Here is a 19505-nt window from a genome sequence, read left to right as displayed (position 1 = left end):
GTTTTTCCTTAACTCTGTCCTAAATGACCTACCCCTTATTCTCAAACCATGCCCACTGGTACTGGACTCTCCCAGCATCTGGAACATATTTCCTGCCTCTATCTTGTCCAATCCCTTAATAATCTTATATGTTTCAATCAGATCCCCTCTCGATCTCCTTAATTCCAGCTTGTCCAAGCCCAGTCTCTCTAACCTCTCTGCGTAAGACAGTCCAGACATCCCAGGAATTAACCTCGTGAATCTACGCTGCACTTCCTCTACAGCCAGGATGTCCTTCCTTAACCCTGGAGACTTAAAACCATACACAATACTCCAGGTGTGGTCTCACCAGGGCTCTGTACAAATGCAAGAGGATTTCCTTGCTCTTGTACTCAATTCCCTTTGTAATAAAGACCAACATTCCATTAGCCTTCTTCACTGCCTGCTGCACTTGCTCATTCACCTTCAGTGACCTTGTGCATTAGATCTAGATCTAGATCCTAGATCTCTTTGTATTTGTCCCTTACCGAACTCTACACCGTTCAGATAATCTGCCTTCCTGTTCTTACTCCCAAAGTGGATAACCTCACACTTATTCACATTAAACGTCATCTGCCAAGTATCTGCCCACTCACCCAGCCTATCCAAGTCACCCTGAATTCTCCTAACATCCTCATTACATGTCACACTGCCACCCAGCTTAGTATCATCAGCAAATCCCTTATTTGTAGAAGTGGCCCACAGCAGCTAGGCAACTTCTTAGAGGAGCCCATGGCTTCTGATTGTTGGGACAAGGTTTGAGGAGTCAGGGTATTTATAAAGCTTTGAAATTTGCAACACCTGGCCTTTCCTAACAATGGCTATGAACAAGCCAAAACCCTAATAGGCTAATAAAGGTCTGAGACCTTGGTAAAAGTTATCTGAGAGCTCATACCTCTTGGAGTGCCCAAACTTTTGCATGGTGCTTCTTAACTTTTTTTCCACTCTAAAATTGTACGAAACAAAAATAATACAGTAATCTTAAAATGTTGAAAAGGATGTTTCATTTTTAACTTTATGACTTTTGGAGATCAGTTCATCTTCTACTCATTTAACTATTCACAGTAACAGAAATTTTGACCGGGGTGCCCAAACTTCTGCGTGCCACGAGAGGTGTTTGTATTGTCCAGGTGATGAAAGGCCCCATGAAAAGCCAATGAGATCACATCTGTGGTAGACCTATTGTGGTGATAGCCAAATGCAGAGCTTCCAGATCCTTGCTTAAGCAGGAGTTGATTCTAGCCATAACCAATTTCTCAAAGCAGTTCATTGCCATAGATGTGAGTGCTACTGGATGATAGCTTTAAGGCAGCTTGTTTGTTGCCCTTTTAAAGCATTTAGGAACTTCCAATTGTTGTAATAAGTGATTGAAAATGTCTTTGAATGCACCCACCAGTTGTTTGGCATAGGTTTTCAGAATCCTACCAGGTATACCGTCAGTATCTATCAACTTTGAGGGTTCACCCTCTTGAAAGACATTCTGAAGTCAGCCTCCAAGGCATAGATCACAAGGTCAATGGGTGCTGGAGGGATCCTCATAGCAGGAGGTTTACTCTCCCTTTAAAAGTACATAAAAGGTGTTGAGCTTAACTGGGAGTGAAGCATCACTGCCATTCATGATGTTAGGTTTCACTTGTGGGAAGTAATGGCTGGCAAACTCTGCCAGAGTTGATGTGCATCTGATTCCACCTCTAACCTCAACTGGAATTGTTCTTTTGCTCTTGAGATAGCCCTCCTTAAATTGTACTTGGTCTTCTTGTACAGTCCTGGAATACCATACTTGAATGCCACACATCAGCCCTCAGCAGATTTTGAATCTCCTGGTTCATCCACAGCTTTTGATTTGGGCATACACTGTTCTGGGTCTGACTGAAAGACACATTATTAAGAGTGCATGATATGCAATGGTTGACTGAGATTAGGGATATTAATATTGTACATTTGCAGTGATAGTGGTTATATTTTTATAATATTCATTTTATCACTCTTTAATCTGACAGTGTTAAATATCTTTTAAATGGAAAAATAGTTCTGTCCAAGAAAGCTTTGCAGAACTTGTGTACACCTTCTATGATATCCCTGTGTACTTTTTTTAAAATCAGAGATTAGCTTTATTACTTTAAATAAAGAACTTGGAAGAAATAGATATAAATAGGAATAAAAAATCTGAAAATAATCGGTACATTAAATAAATGAATTTTCCAGGTTGTTGATCAGAAAGAAACCTTAATAGCAGATAGAAACCTTATTAAATTAAAACAGAAAAATTGGGCATTTATTAAGTGGTACAGAAATGGGAATAACAGCATTGTGCAGTAATGAGGAGAAATTTGTAATTAGAAAAAAATCCTAATTCAAAGCAAAAAATTGTAGATGTGATTCTGATGTTTGCTGAAATGAAGTCAGTTAACTTGATGGTTTTGAAATTTTAAAATGGCATGTTTCACCATAAGTCTTTGCATCTTGGCCATTGCTTAATCAATGGCAGTCACGTATCAAGCAGCTTGCGAGTTTTAAAGGACAGAATATATAGTTTTTTAATAAATAGTCAAAACGACTCCATATGCCCTTCTGAGAAAAGTCTCAGTTTGATAGAACTCTCTGAACTCCAATAAATGCTTATATTAGAAATTGCTTTTCTATCCATTATGTTTCAAGAATTCCAGACCTCACTTTACAGACTAATCCCACCTGGTAATGTTGTCTAGTGATATCACCGTGTAGATCGAGTGAAAAGAACCAGAAAAGTAAAAGCATGTCAGGGAATAAAAATTACTTGTGATTATTTGAAAGAAAAACAGGTTGGAGATCCTGTCAAAATCTGTAACTTCAAGTTTATTTCTTTTTCCTGATGTGCTATATATCCTCAGTGCTTTCTGCTTTTGTCACAGATTTCCGGCATCTGCTGTCTTGATTTTTCACTCTGCTTTTGGGCATTCTTTCATGATTCAAGCATTCCTCTATTCACTTTGCAAATGTGATCTGAGATTTTGGTTCTTGTCACATTAAATCCTTGTCTTACTCTGACCTCTCTGTACCTTGCCTCCTATGCTACTTCAATGAAAACTCAAAGTAAACTTATTATCTGAACTAGCAATTTGCGGCCTTCAGGACGATGTTGAATTCAACTTGCATTATTCCACATTTCATAGAGTGTAGACATTTATTCACTCAGCATGGAAAGAAGCTATTCGGCCCACTACATCCATGCTGTATTAATCCCATCTTCCAGCACTTCACTCATCGTCTTTTCATACCAGGATAATTCATGTGTTCATGTTTACACCACTTAAATGCAGAGTAGATTTTGGAGTGCAGTGATCTTTGCCATGGGAGAAGCACATTATAAACAGTAAGGGTATAGGAAAGCAACATGATATCCATCTATCGATCACCAAATTAAATCAGTGAGGAATGTACTGGCTGCAGATGCAAATGTTGCTGCACTTCAACTGCCTACATAGCCTGCCCACAATTTACTAAACCTAGCCATACATCTCTGGAACGCAAGGGGAAAAAAAGTTGCAGATGAATTGGTGGTTCAATAGAACAAAGGAATTGAGGATGACGATTTTTGAGATAACATTTCCAGAGGAGAGGAAGGCACTTAAAAGATTAGCTAGAATGGAAGTGGAAGAAGTTGGATGGGTGAAAAATTAGTTGAGGACACAAGGCAGTGATGTGAAAAGGCCAAAGGAGAGGTTTGGCTTCATGGGCAAGGGGAGTTCAATCATAACTCAGCTATTCAGTCCGAAGTAGTATAGGATAACGAGTGATACGGTAGTCTGGCGATTAATGCAATTGCTTGAAAGTGCCAGTAATCACTGATCTGGGATCGATTCCCACCATATGTAAGGATTTTGTACGTGTGAGTTTTCAATGGGTGCTCTGGTTTCCTCCCACATTCCAAAGATGTATGGTTAGGGTTAGTATATTGTTGGCATGCTATGTTGACATTCGAAGCATAGCAACACTTGCAGCTGCCCCCAGCACAATCCTGGGTGATTTGATTTGGTGCAAACAGCACATTTCACTGTTTTGATGTACATGTGACAAATAAAGTTAATCTCTGAAATTTGTCATTGTACAAATGTAGCACAAGCAAAAAAAAAGGAAATGCATATGAGCATTTGTGAGGGAAGACACCAGATAAATACTCAAATTGTAGAGACTAATGTAGCAACTTATTAGAGAGGCAAGTATTTGGTAGATGATCACATCAGTGAGATGAGAATAAGATCATTGTGATCTTGATTTATCATCCTGATTCATCATGTGTTGACAATTGTAATGGCATGCAACATTTGACAAATTGTGAAGAGATGCACATAATGATCTGTCAGCTAGGGGAAGACCTTTACTCAGATTAACCACACAAGACCTGGTCTGTATTTTCAACCTAAGCCTGTACAACATTTAATCAACAGATGTTTTCAATTTACCTCTAACTTTAAACACAAGGAGTTCATTTTTTTCCAATTGGAATTTGCTGGTATTTTATGAAATTCCTCTATCTAACACTTCAAACAGGATTATGTTGCTCTCAAAGCTAAAGAAGTGCCTACATGTATTGTAGAACTGCCAGGCCACAGTTACAGAACATATAATACAGCACAGTACAACCCCTTTGGCCCACAATGTTGTGCAGACCCTTAAACCTTGCCTCCCATATAACCCCCCCACCTTAAATTCCTCCATATACCTGTCTAGTAGTCTCTTAAATTTCACTAGTGTATCTGCCTCCACCACTGACACAGGCAGTGCATTCCATGCACCAACCACTCTGAGTAAAAACCTTCCTCTAATATCCCTCTTGAACTTCCCACCCCTTACCTTAAAGCCATGTCCTTTTGTATTGAGCAGTGGTGCCCTGGGGACGAGGCGCTGGCTGTCCTTTCTATCTATTCCTCTTAATATCTTGTATACCTCTATCTTTCTTTTTTCCTTTTAAATTTTTCTATTAATTTTTAAGCAATCATAAATGAAACATGAATACAAAGTGTTTGAGAGTACATAGTTGATAGTTTAAGTAGACATACAAATATATAATAATCAATATATATAGCCTCCCAAACATAGTATTTATGAACAAAAGAAACAAAAAGAAAAAAGAAACCCAAAAAAAGAGAAGAAAAAAAACCACTAACCAACATGGGCCATTCCATAATGTTAGATACATACAGTAGTGCCAATAACTCCGAAACCTCCATCCAAATAATTAAGGATAATAAAAGTGAGGTTAAGGAAAAGACAATTTAACTCATATGAAAACCTCTATCATGTCTCCTCTCATCCTTCTCACCAAAGAATAAAGCCCTAGCTCCTTTAAATTCATCTGTAAGTGGTAACAAATTTACTGTTCAGAGACCTTGAATTTTAGTGAAATGGTTATGACTGATTACGTTTCCGGAATCGATCCAAGATTGCTGCCAGTGCCAGTTTAAGGAAATGACCTTGGACTAGGCAAGGCACAAGAGAGCCCATTCTGAAGATGGCACAACTTAGAAGCCATCGGCCTCGGGGTTATCAGTATATGTATCCAAAGCAAAATAGGCTGTGATTGAGCAAACCCGAGGAAATCTGCAGATGCTGGAAATGCAAACAACAACACACACAAAATGCTGGTAAAACACAGCAGCAGGCCAGGCAGCATCTATAGGGAGAAGCGCTGTTGACGTTTCGGGTCGAGACCCTTCGTCAGGACTAACCAAAAGGAAAGATAGTAAGAGATTTGAAAGTAGTGGAGGAAAGGGGGAAATGCGAAATGATAGAAGACCGGCGGGGGTGGAATGAAGCTAAGAGCTAGAAAGGTGATTGGCAAAAGTGATACAGAGCTGGAGAAGGGAAAGGATCATGGGACGGGAGGCCTCAGGAGAAAGAAAGGAGGTGGGGGGAACACCAGAGGGAAATGGAGAACAGGCAAACAACTAAATATGTCAGGGATGAGGTAAGAATGGGAGGAGGGGCATTAACGGAAGTTAGAGAAGTCAATGTTCATGCCATCAGGTTGGAGGCTACCCAGCCGGTATATAAGGTTTTGTCCCTCCAACCTGAGTTTGGATTCATTTTGACAGTAGAGGAGGCCGTGGATAGACATATCAGAATGGGAATGGGTCGTGGAATTAAAATGTGTGGCCATTGGGAGATAATGCTTTTTCTGGCGGACCAAGCGTAGGTGTTCAGCGAAACAGTCTCCCAGTCTGCGTCAGGTCTCAACAATATATAAAAGGCCACACCGGGAGCATCGGACACAGTATACCACACCAGCCGACTCACAGGTGAAGTGTCGCCTCACCTGGAAGGACTGTCTGGGCCCCTGAATGGTGGTGAGGGAGGAAGTGTAAGGGCAGGTGTAGTACTTGTTCCGTTTACAAGGATAAGTGCCAGGAGGGAGATTGGTGGGAAGGGATGGGGGCGACACGTGGACAAGGGAGTCGCGTAGGGAGTGATCCCTGCGAAAAGCAGAAGGGGGGGGGAAGGAAAAATGTGCTTGGCAGTGGGATCCCGTTGGAGGTGGCGGAAGTTACGGAGAATTATACGTTGGACCTGGAGGCTGGTAGGGTGGTCGGTGAGGACAAGGGGAACCCTATCCCGAGTGGGGTGGCGGGTGGATAGAGTGAGGGCAGATGTGCAGGAAATGAGAGAGATGCGTTTGAAAGCAGAGTTGATGGTGGAAGAAGGGGAGCACCTTTGTTTAAAAAAGGAAGACATCTCCGTCCTGGAATGAAAAGCCTCATCCTGAGAGCAGATGCGGTGGAGACGGAGGAATTGTGAGAAGGGGATAGCATTTTTGCAAGAGACAGGGTGGGAAGAGGAATAGTCCAGGTAGCTGTGAGAGTCTGTAGGCTTATAGTAGATATCAGTGGATAGGCCTTCTCCAGAGATGGAGACAGAAAGATCAAGAAAGGGGAGGGAGGTGTCGGAAATGGACCAGGTAAATTTGAGGGCAGGGTCAAAGTTGGAGGCAAAGTTATTGAAATCGACGAGCTCAGTATGCATGCAGGAGGCAGCGCCAATGCAGTCGTCAATGTAGCGAAGGAAAAGAGGTGGGTGGATAACCGTATAGACTTGGAACATGGGCTGTTCCACAAAGCCAACAAAAAGGCAGGCATAACTGGGACCCATACGGGTGCCCATGGCTACACCCTTGGTTGGGAGGAAGTGGGAGGAGCCAAAGGAGAAATTAGTGAGAGTAAGAAATAATTCTGCTAGACGAAGGAGAGTGGTGGGAGAGGGGAATTGGTTAGGTCTGGAATCCAAAAAAAAACCGAAGAGCTTCGAGACCATCTCGGTGGGGGATGGAAGTATATAGGAACTGGACGTCCATGGTGAAAATAAGATGGTGGGGGCCAGGGAACTTAAAATCATTGAAAAAATTCAAAGCATGAGAAGTGTCACGAACATAGGTGGGAAGAGATTGAACAAGGGGGGAACAAGACGGTGTCAAGGTAAGCAGAAATTAGTTCAGTGGGGCAGGAGCAAGCTGAGACAATAGATCTACCTGGACAGGCAGGTTTGTGGATCTTGGGTAGGAGGTAGAAACGGGAAGTGCGGGGTGTCGGAACTATGAGGTTGGCAGTGGATCGGAGATCCCCAGAGCTGATAAGGTTGGTGATGGTATAGGAGACAATGGCCTGGTGCTCCTTAGTAGGCTGTGATTGAACTTAGTGATTCAAATGTTGTAAAGAAAAATTATGCGAATCATGTAGTGTTTAAATTAGATTTTATTTAAATTTTATGCACTGTTTGCATTAATTTCTGCCACGAGAGGGGGCTGTCAGGCAGCTATGTTCTGAGTGATTTTGAGCTGGCACACATAACACTTCATTGTGCTAAACTCTATTTTTGCTATGGAGCGATTTCTTTGCTCTTAGTGGTGTTTTACTCATCCTTATCTAAAGTTTCTATCCATTACATTCTTTTCATATTAAAACAATTAGTTCACAGTACACTTATATTTCAGTAAACATGTCCTTTGTGAAACAGCCACAAACCTTGAATTCTGCTCCCAAATTGTATGCTGTGCTATTTCAGTGTGTGAAATCTTCAACGTTCTATAAACCTAATTCATAATGCTGATTAATTCTGAAAGCCATTGGCAATTTATTTACAATAACTGGAACACAGATTCTTTGAAGCACATGTTGCTCCATGTTTATTATATGGATATTCCTACTACCTTGATTACAAGTAATTACTTAAAAGATACATGGAATCTAAACTTAATTAAAATGCAAGTGAAATCTTAAAATAGTCCCAATCTTTTTGACAAATAAAATGCAACAAAAGTGTAAGCTTCAAGACTGTGAGATATTTGGCTTGGATATCGATGTTCTTTAAAGAAACAAGTTTGGCATATTTTTGTCTTCCTTATTTTAATTATTCCTTTATTCAATTTGGTTGATATGTTAGTATCTTTATGTAGAACTTCATGAACTGTTTTATGTTTTGTTTTCAGGGGTTTTAAATAGTTGGTGTAAGTAATTTGATTTAATTTTAGTCTAAATAAATGTTTTCTGTTTTGTTGGTTGTCAGTGTGAATGAGTAGATGCTGTGCAACCTGCGTAGCTGGTATAGAATGACTCTGGAACTAATTATACTTGTTGCACCAGGTTTAATTTGCAGCATCCTTCACATTATGGTGCAAGTCAATGGAAAGAGGGAGAGTAACAGTTCACATGGACTAGATGGGCTGAAGTGCCTTTTTTAGCTGTAGTTTTAATCAGAGAGGCTGCTGCATATGTCAGTTGGTGACCCTTGCTGGCTTTGAGTTTCTAATTTACTTCGGATGTTGGGTGATGTGGGAAGTAGGATTCAAGTTGCTGAATGTTGATAAATCTATTTGGCAACTAGAAAAACATTGCTTAAGCTTCCTTGAATAAATCTTAAAATGCAGTAATGTTTATTTGTGTACTTCTCCTTAATAATATGCTCACCTGCAAACAATGCAGCTTTCTTACCATGTTGAATGAATAGCCATACTGAGAGCTAATTACAGGAAAAAAAGATTCAATTGTATCACTAATATTCTCTGAAATACAAAAACCTGCTTGAAGGCCTTTTCTGCATTATCAAATTGCTGGTTCAGGAATATCTGGATAAATTAAGTGTAATTATAAATCTTCATTGTATCAACCAATCCCAAACTGTAAGCTCTTTTGTAACTAGAAAATATAATGTTACCTCATTGAAAAACTGAAGATTTGAGTGCAGAAATATTACATAACACAATTGAAGCAAAAATGCATAGCTATAATCAATGTTTTTGTCAGACTGGGAGAGGAAAATTGGTGTTTATTTGACAAGGTAGAACATGTAAAATGCTTCAATAAAAAAATTAAGTCTGATTCGTTTAGTTTGATAATTCATATTTGCACAACCAAGCATAAGATGTTGTACACAATCTAAAGTACCTTCCTTCTAGATTATAACAATGTGTTCAATATCTTAGAAAGAGGTGACTCTACAGTTAATGCTGTCAGTACTGTCAGTGTCGCTTGTGCCGCAAAACAGATTCTCAGAGAGAAGGAAATCCAGGTGGATTACCAAGTTTGTCCAATAAGCATGTTATCCATATGTGAAGTACTTTATATGTAGTTTCACTAGATCTAAATGTAAGTTAACTAAATGAGGGAATGGGCTTTGGAGGTAAGGTTTTATCAGTTATCTGTTTATGGTTGAAATGTGTATCTTGAAATAGTAACTCCACCCTTCACTATTTGATCAATTTGACTCATCAAAGCCTGATACTTGTGATAACTTGAAAAATAATCCCAACTATGAGCTGCTGATTTTAGGCCATGTGATAGATATACCAGCATGCTTTTATTTTTATTGTAATGTATATATTAATCCGCATATAAATTCCTGTACTTCCTTCATGGTTCCTAACAACAAAATTTTCTTTGAGTTTTACCAACTGAAATGCTCTGCTCAATAACCAATGCCTTTTAGTTGATGAGGATTTGTCAGACAAATGCATATTTTAGGTAGTTGAAGGACCATTAAATGTTATAATGTGGCCTCCAGTCATTGACTTGGCTTGGAGGATGAGTATTCCAGCTTGTGAACAGTCGTGGGCATTATCAGTCAATAGAGAGAGATGGTTAGGCAGTTTTTTGATCAGGCTTTGATGTTTTTATAGGTTTTCCAGGTAAATGTGTAGGACAGTTATAATGGAATATGGGTTAATGTGTGTAAATAGGACTAGCTGAGATGGGCATTTGGCTGGCATGGACGGTGGGTCAAAGTGCCTGTTTCCATACTGGATATCTATCTGACTTCATTTCAATTTGCCCCTGGTGAATCATACACTAAATGGAGAGTGTAATGGAATCTACTTAAATCTACTTAGTTGGCAAGCATCATCAATTTTTATTTAAGAGGAGAGATTCTTTTGATATGGAAGATTAGTGGGCTCCTATCAAGTCTGGTTATTTTGTTTTTGCTTAGCTTTTCTAATTCTCTGCATAAGTATACACAATGTAAGTAAGAAAGACAAAAGTCATGCCTTTTATTGTCTTTGGCAATAGTCTTTTCAAATTTCTTTGTGAAAACGAGAAATGGGTTTTTTGCCACTTCCATGGTGACTTAACTTTAACCTACTCTGAAGTCTAGTATCTTGATTAGTTCACATGATGATCAACTAACAACTCATAATATTGTAGAAAAATATTCTGAATGAAGATCAATAAATGTGATTGCATCTCTGAATTCATCTGTATTTTAAACTTAACAATTGATTTCATTACCTTAAAATCTCTTTTGATTCGGATTCTGTAACAGCTGTTTCATTTTCCAGACCAGTTTTTGCTCAAATGAGTAATGCTAGATGTTTAAAAACATTGCTAGGTATTTAGAAATTCTGCTTGGTGTTGTTTTTGACAGATTGCTGAATTTATCAAAATTTAGCACAGCCATTGCTATGTTTGAAGCTGCATGAATGTGAGAGTTTGGTCAAAACTGCTTTCACCTATGTAAATTTAATGAGGATTGTTTACACTGGCATGAAATGACCAAAGACCAAGAAATTTAGTGCCTGCTACAATCTTAGTACAAATGATTTTCCATTTAGCTTTAAAGTATGTATTTTGTGCAAAAGTTTTGTTTTTATATAAGCACGTTGATAAATTAGTGGAAGTGCATAATATAATTGTCCCAATCGAGACAACCTGTGCATTTAATACAGAATGTTGGGAATGGAGGTGATTGTCAGGCTGATTTTGCTCACTCTCCCATGAATGTTTATTTCTTTCTCCACAGCACCAAGGCTATGAGCTGATCTAGATGCTGTTAGTTTCTTCCCTGCTGTTGTGTTGAACTGGGTATCTAGGCTTGGTCTGGGCCTACTCTGGTTGCTCCTGGTGCAGATTAAGGACCCAGCCTGGTTTGGGATGCTGTTGGCTTACTTTTTGTGTGTGTGTGTGTGTGTGTGTGTGTGTGTGTGTGTGTCTCATCTTTTTCCCCCTCTGCACAGTGTTTTTTGGTCTTTTTAAAAAATTGGGTGATTTGAGTTTCTTGCTTTGGGACTGCCTGTAAGCAGACAAATTTTAATGTGTATAATTTATACATTCTTTGATAATAAATGTGCTTTGATTTTAATTTAATAGCATACTTTCTTGAAGGGTATCCTTGGGCACCTGCATGGGTCCCAGATATGCCTGCCTTTTCATTGGCTGCGTAGAACAGACCACGTTCCAAGCCTTCCCTGCTAACGCTCCCCACTCTTCCTCTGCTAACCTTGATGACTGCATTATTTCATGCAGCCATGCTGAGCTCGTACCTTTCATCAACTTTGCCTCCAACTTCCACCTTGCTTTAAATTCACTTGGTCCATTTCTGACATCTCCCTTCTCTTTCTTGATCTCTGTTTGCATCTCTGGAGACAAACTGTTAACCAACATCTTTTATAAACCAACCAGTTTCCATGGTTATCTTGACTATATCTCTTACCATCCTGTCTCCTGTAAAATTGATATTCCTTTTCTCAATTCTTTGTCTCTGCCACATCTGTTCTCAGGATTAGGCTTTCCTTTCCAGAATATCAGAGATGTCCTCTTTCTTCAAAGAATATTGTTTCTCTTCCTCCACCATTGATGGTTCCCATACCTACATCTCTTCTATTTCCCAAACATCCATGTTCACCCCATTTTCCCGCTGCTTTAACAGTGATAGAGTTCCTTTTGTCCTTATCTACCACCCCATGAGCTTCCACATCCAACACATCATTCTGCACAACTTCCACCATCTCCAAGGAGTCCCTCAAACATTAATTTACCTCCTCCCTTCTCTCCATAGGTATCACTTCCACTTGTATTCCTCTGTCCATTTGTCACTTTTATTCCCCTGTCCATTCATCTCTCCCCACTAATCTCCCTCCTGGCACAGCCTTTGGCAAGCTGCCAAAGTTCTATGCCTGCCCATTCACCTCCTCCCTCAGGGCTCCAAGCAGTCCTTTCAGATGAGGTAACGCTTCACCTGCAAATCTGCTGCAGCCATCTATTGTGTCAGGTGCTCCTGTTGCTGCCTCTGCATTGGTGAGACCCATCATAAATTGGGTGACAACTTCATCTCTGCTGCATCCAGCAAAAGAGGAGCTTTCCAATGGCCTAACATTTTAATTCCCATTCCTGTTCCAACATGTTGATCCACGATGAAGCCACCCTCAGGATGCAGGAGCAACACTTTGTATTCTGTTTGGACAGCTTCCAACCTGATGGCATGAATATCAGTTTCTCCTTCCAGTATAAATAAATTTACCTCCCCTCCCCTCTTCTATTCCCCACTCTGGCCTCTTACTTCATCTGCCTGTCACCTCCCCCCTGGGTCACCCTCTTCCCTTTCTCCTATGGTCTACTGTCTTATCAGATTCCTTCCTCTCCAGCCCTTTACCTTTCCTCTCCACCTGGCTTCACTTATCACCTTCTAGCTATCCTTCTTCCCCTCCCCTCTACCTTTTTTATCTAGCATCTTCCCTCCTTACTTTCCAGTCCAGAAGAAGGGTCTCAGTCCGAAATGTTTACTGTTTGTTCATTTCTATAGATGCTGTCTGACCTGAAGATTTCCTCCAGCATTTTTGTGTGTGTTGCTTTGGCTTTGCAACATGTGTAGGATTTCTCATGATGATGTAATGTACAGATTGTCTCTATTGGGCATAAAACAAAATGCCATGGGGGTAGAGGCAAAAGATCTACTGAAGACTTATATTTTCCAGAATATCCCTGGTCTGCATTTGCTGGAGTTTAGAGGAATGAAGGGAAATTTCATTAAAAGCCACTAGATATTGAAAGGTCTTGATAGTGCTGACATGCAGAGGATGCTTCCAGTAGAGGGAGAGTTTAGGACTAGAAAGCAGAGTCTAAGAACAGAAGGAAGGATGTCCTTTTAGAACAGAGATAAGGAAGAGTTTCTTTCGCCAGAAGGTGGTGAATATGTGAAATTCATTTCCAGAGATGGCAGTGGAGGCCATGTAACTGGGTGCATTTAAAGTGGAAATTGATACAATTTAATTAGTAGGGTCTATGGGGAAAAGGCTGGAGAGTGGGATTAAAAAGAAAAATAAATTAGCCGGTGGAGGAACTCAATGGGCTGAATGGCCTAATTCTCCTCCTTTGTCTTAATGGTCATCTGTTATTGATGCTAATATGATTTTTATTTCCAATTCTTCGCAAAAAGGTAATTATGCAATGAAGAGATAAGAATTTTCTTTTATCTCTTGGTAGAATCTTTATTATTTATCTTCAACACTATATTGTCACGATTTCCAATAAGAACCAGTTTAGAGCTGCATTTCTTAATGGTGAATTATTTCTTGTGATTATTCATCAGGATAGTGAATTTCTCTGTGGCTTCCCTAATTTAATCTAGAAGTGATCTGAAATAATGTTTTCCCAAGTGAAAAGAAAATCATACTGCATTGCTCTAGGTATTTTTATTCTGTGTTAGTGATGTTATATGTTGTTAATCACATGAATTTCCACTGTTGGTATCCGCTTTCAAATTATATTAAAATTAAACATTACTAAAGTACTTTACAAGTCCTTCACAAAAGGACTTCACATGTGTTCCTTTTGTGTACTCATCCTGTGTATTTTGCTTTCCAGGCTTACGGCATGTCTGCATTGCCACTAAATCTGATAAGAGGTACAAGGAATGTGGTGTATGAACGATTGCAAAATACTGAAGACCTTGAAGAAGTGGAACAGCAAATAGAGAAAATTAAATCTAAGGTTAAAATGTTAATTGTCAATAAGAAAAAAACATTTTGGATCTTTTCAAGATTTTGGCTAAACATTGATTAAAATCAAAAATATACTAGAAATACTCAGCAGGCAGGCAGCATCTGTACAGAGAAAAACAGATAATGTTTTGGGTCAATTACTATGCATTGGATTCTTTGGCTGGTTCTGGTGAAAGACCAAAAAAAAATTCTCTTTCATCATTTGCAACATGACCTGCTTAGCATTTCTTTCCATTTCTATTTGGAGTACAAATTGCTAGCTTTCCAAAAGCTGAACAATTAAAACAGTGGTAAATTGAATTGAAAACTGAATTGAATTTCCTGTATGTTATTAATATTAACATGGAATGAGATTCTAAGAAAATTCCACATTATTTTTAATCTTGCCCATACTTTTCAGCAGCCTAGCTCTCAGAGCTAAAACACTTAAGGTGAAAGTACAAAAAAAAACTAAATTGACATTGTGGATTGGCTTGATTTCACATAGAATTTGTATGGAAAAGCAGAACTTTGCCCACCCAATCTTTATCTGCCTGTGTCAAAGAATTCTACTATTTACCACACCCTGGTCAAAGAAATTCCTCCTCATCTTCATTCTAAAAGGATGCCGTTCTTTTCTGAGGCTGTGTCCTCTGGTCTTATACTCTCCCACCATAGGAAATATCCCCTCCACATCCATTCTATCAAGGCCTTTCACCATTTGATAGGTTTCAATTAGGTCACCCCTCATTCTTAATTCCAGGGCGCACAGGCCAAGAGACATCAAATGCTCTTCATATGACAAACCATTAATAATTTTTGTGAACAGCCTTTGAATCCTCTCCAGTTTCAGCACATCCTTTCTAAGATAAAGTGCCCAAAACTGCTCAGAATACTCCAAGTAAGGCCTCACCAGTGCTTTATAAAGCCTCAACATTACATCCTTGATTTTATATTCTCATTCTTTTCAAATGAATGCTGACATCACATTTGCCTTCCTCACCAACAGCTCAACCTGCAAATGAACCTTTAGGGAATTCTGCACAAGGATTTGCCAAGTCCCTTTGCATCTCAGTTTTTTTGTGTTTTCTCTCCATTTAAAAAATAGTCTGCTCTTTCATTTCTTGTACCAAAGTACATGACCATAAACTTCCGGACACTTTATTCCATCTACCACTTTTACCTATTCTCCTAATCTATCTAAGTCCTTCTGTAGCCTCTCTACTTCTTCAAAACTACCTGCCCCTCCACCTCTCTTTGAATTGTCTGCATACTTTGCAACTTAGCCATCAATTATGTCATCCAAATTATTAATCCATAATGTAAAAAGAATCAATCCCAACACAGACTCCTATGGAACACCACTAGTCATCAATAGTCAACCAGAAAAGGCTCCCTTTATTCTCATTCTTTGCCTCCTGCAAGTTAGCCACTACTGGAATCCTCCTTGTAATACCATGGGCTCGCAATTTGATAAGCGGCCTCTTGTGTGGCACCTTATCAAAGGCCTTCTGAAACTCCAAGTACACATATTCAACCAATTCTCCTTTGTCTATCCTGCTGGTTATTTTTTAAAAGAATTCCAACAGATTTGTCAGCCAAGGTTTTCCCCTGAGGAAACCATGCTGACAATGGCCTATTTCATCATGTGCTTCTAAGCACCCCAAGATGTCATCCTTAACAATTGATTACAACATCTTCCCATCCACTGAGGTTAAACTAACTGGCCTTAGTTTCCTTTCTTCTGCTTCTCTCCCTTCATGAGGAGTGGAGTGAATTTGCAAATTTCTGGTCTTTTGGAACCATTCCTAGTGATTCTTGAAAGATTATTACTAATGGCTCCATAATCTCTTCAGCCACCTCTTTCAGAACGCTGAGGTGTATATATCTGGTCTAGGTGACTCAACTACCTTCGGTTTTGCCAAGAACCTTCTCCCTAGTAATGGTAACTTCACACACTTCATGGCCCCTGTAACTTCCACCATATAGCTAGTGTCTTCCACACTGATACAAGATGTTTGCTAAGTTCATCTGCCATTTCCTTGTCCCCCAATACTACCTCTCCAGCATTGTTTTCCAGCCATTCAATATCCACTCGCAGCTCTTTTACACTTTGCATATCTAAAGAAACTTTTGGTATCCTCTTTAATAATACTGGCTAGCCTACTTTCATATTTCATCTTTACCTTAATGACCTATTTCATTGCCTTCTGTTGGTTTTTAAGACCTTCCCTATCCTCTGACTTCCCACTAATTTTTGCTCTATTATATGCCCTCTCTTTGGCTTTTATATTGGCTTTGACTTCCCATGCTTTCTGAATTGTTTCCAGAAATTCTAGCCATTGCTGCTCTGCTGTCATCCCTGCCAGTGCTCTTTTCCAATCAATTCTGGCCAACTCCTCTCATGCCTCTGTATTTCCCTTTACCCCACTGCAATACTGATACGTCGGACTTTAGCTTCTCCTCAAATTTCAGTGATCACTTTCCCCTAAGGGTTCTTTTATCTTAAGCTGTCTAATCAATTCTGGTTCATTGCACAACACCCAATCCAGATTTGCCAATCCCCTAGTGGGTTCAGCCATGAGTTGCTCTACAAAGCCATCTTGTATGCATTCTACATACTGTAATGAGCTTCTCCTTAATTAAATCCATTCTCTTATTTTCATTCTATAGATCCCATTTCATACCCCAGAAAGTTGCCGTGAAGCATGGTGGTGGCAAGTCCTGCTGCAGTGAACCATCCCCACAACATGATGCAGCCACCACCATGCTTCACGGTGGAATAGTGTGTTTTTAATGATGTATGGTGCTTACCTTAGAACAAACATAGCATTTAGTCTAGCTCAATTTTGGTTTCATTCAACCATAGAATCTTCTGACTTCCAAGTCTCCTACATACCTTATTGCAAATTCTAGCAGAGATTTCATGTGAGTTTATTTTCAACATTCTCCCATAAAGCTGCAACTGGTGAAGCACCCAGGCAACAGTTGTTGTATACACAGTCTCTCCGATCTCAGCCACTGCAGCTTGTAACTCATCCAAAGTTGCCATAGGTCTCTTGGTGTCTCCACTCACTAGTCCCCTTCATCCATGGTCACTCAGTTATTGGCTGCACCAGTGATGATTTGATATGCCTTATTAAAGGAGGTAAATACTTAAGCAATGAACTATTTTGTGTTTTATATTTGTAATAAAGTTAGATCATTCAGTAGATATCTGTTTTCCCTTTGACACAAAAGTCTTTTTCTGTTCATCAGTGTCAAAAATAGGCAAACTAAATCTACTATGATTCAATATTATAAAAAAAAATGAAAACTTGCAAAGGGTGTGAATACTTTCTATGAGCACTGCACAAGCAACCTAATTTACCACCTGATAAAACTTAAGAACTTACTTTTATTCATAAATTGTAAACCTGCTTGACTGTGTTGGATTAGGTCAGAGAAAATGGTTACCTGAACCTTATGTATGTCCTTGAATATTTCATCAGTGCAAAGATGGTCGCCCTCTGTCCACAAAAGACCGTAGAGCTTTACAGAAACTAGAAGAAAAGTTGCGAACTCTTAGAAGAAGAGGCAGACATCTGGAAACAGCTGAGCAAAGTTGCTGGTTGAAAATTTGTTGTGCTCTTCGACCTCTTAAGGTATATAGATTGGATATATGTATCTTATACATCTGATCTCAGTGCTGTCTACATTTTTGATGGTGTTATAAATTCTGATAGTTACAGTGCTATCTATCAAATGATATAGCTGAGAAAATAGTCCCTGTATGCATTTCTCAGCAAAGCTGAATGTCCATGAGGGAACATATTTCTATAGGAGAGAATTAAATTGTTTCTATATGTTACTGCAGATAACTGTATCAATATTAAACTTGTTTGAAAATGTCTGTGGACATATAGATCTGCAATACAATATTCAACATGACATTGATGGCACAGTTTACATGCTTTGCATGGGGAGTCTTGTAACCTTAGTGAGGGTTTGGGAAATCTGGAAAATTAATTTGCTGGTTTAATGCACCTCAAGTTAATGAGTACCAAAATATGTTCCCATTCTAACCCCTAATAATCCTTTTTGAGTGATTGCTTGTTAGTAAATGTTTCTCTTTTTCCTCATTTTCTTTCCACCCACAAACATATCAAACAATGATTCTCTCTGACTGTATTGCCTTTTTATTTTGTAGTAGCAGTAGTAGGGGGGTATTACATACTGCATCTGCAGTAATATTACTCCATTATTCTAACTGAAAAGAACAGTTGCAATATAAAGCTTACCCTGGTAAGTGAATGAAGATGGCTTCAGAGAAAAATCTCCAACAATGAATAAATCTAAAAGGTCATAGATATCAAAACTTGCCCATATTGAAAACAAAATCATATTTTATAGACAAACTTGATCTGTTTGCCATTGCCAATTAAAATGCTATCCCACACTCTTATCAATTATGATCATAAGGCATTATTTTGATATGAGTACATCATGTTCATCCACAAATTACAATATTATTTTCAAAGTATTTTGTTCAGATATTTGTATCATATTTTGTGCAAAGGAAGCTGTAAATGTTGATTGCTGCATTTAATGTACATTCTTTTCTTTCATCACTTGTTCTATTCTTATTTCTCTCCGTGCATATTTAACAGAACGTTTCTGCTTTGTTACAAAATGAACTTCATTTCAGTATTATTTTCTGGCAGCTAAATAATCAGTTTGTAGAATCTGGAAATCTTTTTGGGATTTTACCTTTCTGATAAAGTTTAAACAAGTTATATTTCACATTGTAAAGAATCCCACAGAATTTCTGCTGTAGATCCTCTTTAATATTATTACTGATGGCAGCAATTTAAAGTTAACAATTTTTGAATACTCCGTAATCTGTTTGATGAGAAAGCTATGAAGATCGAAGCCAAAGTACTTCTGAAAGATATAGTCACTGTGCAAATGCAAGTAATATTGCTTTCTGATGTTGCCAAATTGTTGTTTTCATATGTATTTATAAAGTACAGTAAATCTGTATGATACTAAATAATTCTCATACAATCAGCAAAAACATTTAAGTATATTAAACAATTTCATACTTTTCAGAATCTGAAATAATGTTGGGTTGATGCAACTTTGTTTATGCAACATCTCCCATCAGTTTATACCTACCCTCAATCCCTCACTTATCTTTCTAAGTAGTGCTTGGTTCCAGTTCTTCTCCATAAACTGTTGTATTCCTCCCATTTAAACACTATGTTAAATAAGAATGCCCCCAGCAAAG

General features: G+C 38.8%; 1 protein-coding gene across 2 annotated transcripts in view; it reads left to right on the top strand.

Annotated features, from left to right (window-relative positions):
- Positions 1-19505, top strand: part of lmbrd1 (LMBR1 domain containing 1) — a 186090-nt gene that overhangs the window by 125239 nt on the left and 41346 nt on the right. For both annotated transcript variants that reach the window (XM_059982288.1, XM_059982289.1), the window contains exons 8-9: positions 14121-14246; positions 17728-17880. In XM_059982288.1, coding sequence (XP_059838271.1) covers positions 14121-14246; positions 17728-17880 — 279 coding nt within the window. The remainder of the gene's footprint in view (positions 1-14120; positions 14247-17727; positions 17881-19505) is intronic.

The sequence above is a fragment of the Hypanus sabinus genome, chromosome 10 (assembly GCF_030144855.1).
Source record: "Hypanus sabinus isolate sHypSab1 chromosome 10, sHypSab1.hap1, whole genome shotgun sequence".
Taxonomy (NCBI): domain Eukaryota; kingdom Metazoa; phylum Chordata; class Chondrichthyes; order Myliobatiformes; family Dasyatidae; genus Hypanus; species Hypanus sabinus.
Note: the sequence above shows the minus strand (reverse complement) of the source record. Positions and strands in the feature narration are given on the sequence as shown.